Source organism: Lutra lutra, chromosome 3 (genome assembly GCF_902655055.1).
Source record: "Lutra lutra chromosome 3, mLutLut1.2, whole genome shotgun sequence".
NCBI lineage: Eukaryota > Metazoa > Chordata > Mammalia > Carnivora > Mustelidae > Lutra > Lutra lutra.
Window position 1 is genome coordinate 118,479,949 of NC_062280.1, and position 2,599 is coordinate 118,482,547.

The 2,599-nt window shown below is 38.4% G+C and overlaps 1 protein-coding gene across 1 annotated transcript; it reads right to left on the reverse strand.

Annotated features, from left to right (window-relative positions):
• Nucleotides 1–664: 664 nt before the first annotated feature.
• Nucleotides 665–1,336, reverse strand: LOC125095123 (chromobox protein homolog 3-like). The gene has a single exon (XM_047721125.1). It carries the CDS (start codon nucleotides 1,255–1,257, stop codon nucleotides 706–708), a length of 552 nt encoding a protein of 183 aa, XP_047577081.1. The 5' UTR covers nucleotides 1,258–1,336; the 3' UTR covers nucleotides 665–705.
• Between the last annotated feature and the right edge of the window lie 1,263 nt (nucleotides 1,337–2,599).

The following is a 2,599-nucleotide window of genomic DNA, read 5'->3' on the forward strand; positions in this document are numbered from 1 at the left end:
TTGCCTTCTACTTGGACCTTCTGTTTGAGTTTTGAGCTTATCATCCCTATCTGGAATGTGACTATGTATTACATTTTCATGTAGGCAAAACCATGAAGCATGTGAAGTTTATCACTCATCTTCCCTATTCTCCGACTATCTCCATCTTTGATATTCATTTCTCCATCTATGCTTCTTTGCTTTTTCCAGGGACATATAACCTGTGTTCCATTGCACTAGATCTTGTTCTTGTGTCACATTTGTTTTAAGAAGTGAGGACATAAAAGTTCAAGGTGTTGTTTTTTCTAATTATTTAAATCTGGTAACATTTCCAGATATTGTGAAAAATGTTGAAGGAGTTATTTTGAAGCAGAGAATGCTACTGATTGTTTCCTATTCCAAAGGCTGGTCCAGGTGGTGGTAGAGGGTGCCATGGTGCATGTTCTGGATTTTAAGCACTCTTCCTTTCTCATATACATATTTATTTTTTTATTTTTTTTAAAGGAAGCAACCACAGAAAGCTTTTATTTGTTTAAAGTAACCAGTGCTATAGATGCAAAAACCCCAACAACTCCCCCAATACTACTTCAAAACAAACATATCAAACTTAATTTTCATTAGAATGTTATTTCTTCACACTAATAAATCAAAAAACAAAGACCCAGATTATATATATATATATATATATATATATATATATATATATATATAAAGCAATACAAACAATTATTGAGCTTCATCTTCTGGACAAGAATGCCAAGTTAGTCTCTCTTCATAAAAAGCAATTACAATTTGAGGACACTTCATGTTTGCCTCTTTTGCCAGCACCAAGTCTGCCTCATCTGAATCTTTCCATTTCATGAGAAACATTAATTCTCCACTGCTGTCTGTGGCACCAATTATTCGTTCAGGATCAAGACCTCTGGCAAAGCCTCTTGGTTTATCAGCAGCATCTCTCTTCTTCTTTGATTTGCTATCATCAGATTCACTGTCAGATAAAGATTTTCTTTTTGTACCATCTTTTTCTTTACCAGCTTTTTGAGAGTTAAGAAACGCTTCAATTAACTCTGGACAATCTAGATTTTCTTCAGGTTCCCAAGTATTGTCAGCATCTGTAAAACCCTTCCACTTCAGGAAATACTCCACCTTCCCATTCACTACACGTCGGTCCAGTACTTTTTCCACCACAAATTCTTCAGGCTCTGCCTCTTCTACTTTTTTACTCTTTCCAATCTGTTTCTTTCCCATTTTTTGCAATGTAGTTTTATTGGAGGCCATTTTTTATTGCAGACTTGAAGAGCTATTATTCACCGCCTCCGAGCTGCTCCGGGTCCCGGGTCTGCGGCGTCTCCGGCCCTGCGCCTCTCATATACATATTTAAAACCATAAATTCCTCTCTAAGCACTGTCTTATTTGCCTTCCACAAATTTTGATCTTAGGTTAAAAATTCTTTTTCTAGGGACGCCTGGGTGGCTCAGTGGGTTAAGACGCTGCCTTCGGCTCAGGTCATGATCTCAGGGTCCTGGGATTGAGTCCCGCATCGGGCTCTCAGCTCAGCAGGGAGCCTGTTTCCCTCTCTCTCTCTCTCTGCCTACCTCTCTGCCTACTTGTGATCTCTCTCTGTCAAATAAATAAGTAAAATCTTAAAAAAATTCTTTTTCTAATTTACCTGTTAATATCTTCTTTGACCAGTGAGTTAATTAGTTGTGTTTATTGTTTAATTTATACATACATGGAGTTTTTCTATATACCTTATTTTTAATAGATTTTTTTAAAAATTTAAATTCAATTAGCCAACATATAGCAGTACAGCATTAGTTTCAGATATAGAGTTCAGTTATTCATCAGTTGTGTATAACACACAGTGCTCATCACATGTTCTCGTTAATGCCCATCACCCAGTTACCCTATCCCCCTATCCACTTCCTCTCCAGCAATCCTCGGTTTGCTTCCTATAGTTAAGAGTCTCTTATGGTTTGTCTCCATCTTGGATTTCATCTTATTTTTCCCTCCCCTCCCCTATGAGCCTCTGTTTTTTTTTTTTAAATTTTATTTTTTATAAACATATAATATATTTTTATCCCCAAGGGTACAGGTCTGTGAATCGCCGGGTTTACACACTTCACAGCACTCACCATAGCACATACCCTCCCCAATGTCCATAATCCCACCCCCCTTCTCTCACCCCCCCTCCCCCCATCAACCCTCAGTTTGTTTTGTGAGATTAAGAGTCACTTATGGTTTGTCTCCCTCCCAATCCCATCTTGTTTCATTTACTCTTCTCCTCCCCCCTCAACCCCCCATGTTGCATCTCCTCTCCCTCATATCAGGGAGATCATATGATAGTTGTCTTTCTCCGATTGACTTATTTCGCTAAGCATGATACCCTCTAGTTCCATCCACGTCGTCGCAAATGGCAAGATTTCATTTCTTTTGATGGCTGCATAGTATTCCATTGTGTATATATACCACATCTTCTTTATCCATTCGTCTGTAGATGGACATCTAGGTTCTTTCCATAGTTTGGCTATTGTAGACATTGCTGCTATAAACATTCGGGTGCATGTGCCCCTTCGGATCACTATGTTTGTATCTTTAGGGTAAATACCCAGCAGTGCAA

Coding starts and splice junctions, on each gene's coding strand:
- LOC125095123 (XM_047721125.1), bottom strand. CDS start 1,257: ATGGCCTCCAATAAAACTACATTGCAAAAAATGGGAAAGAAACAGATT.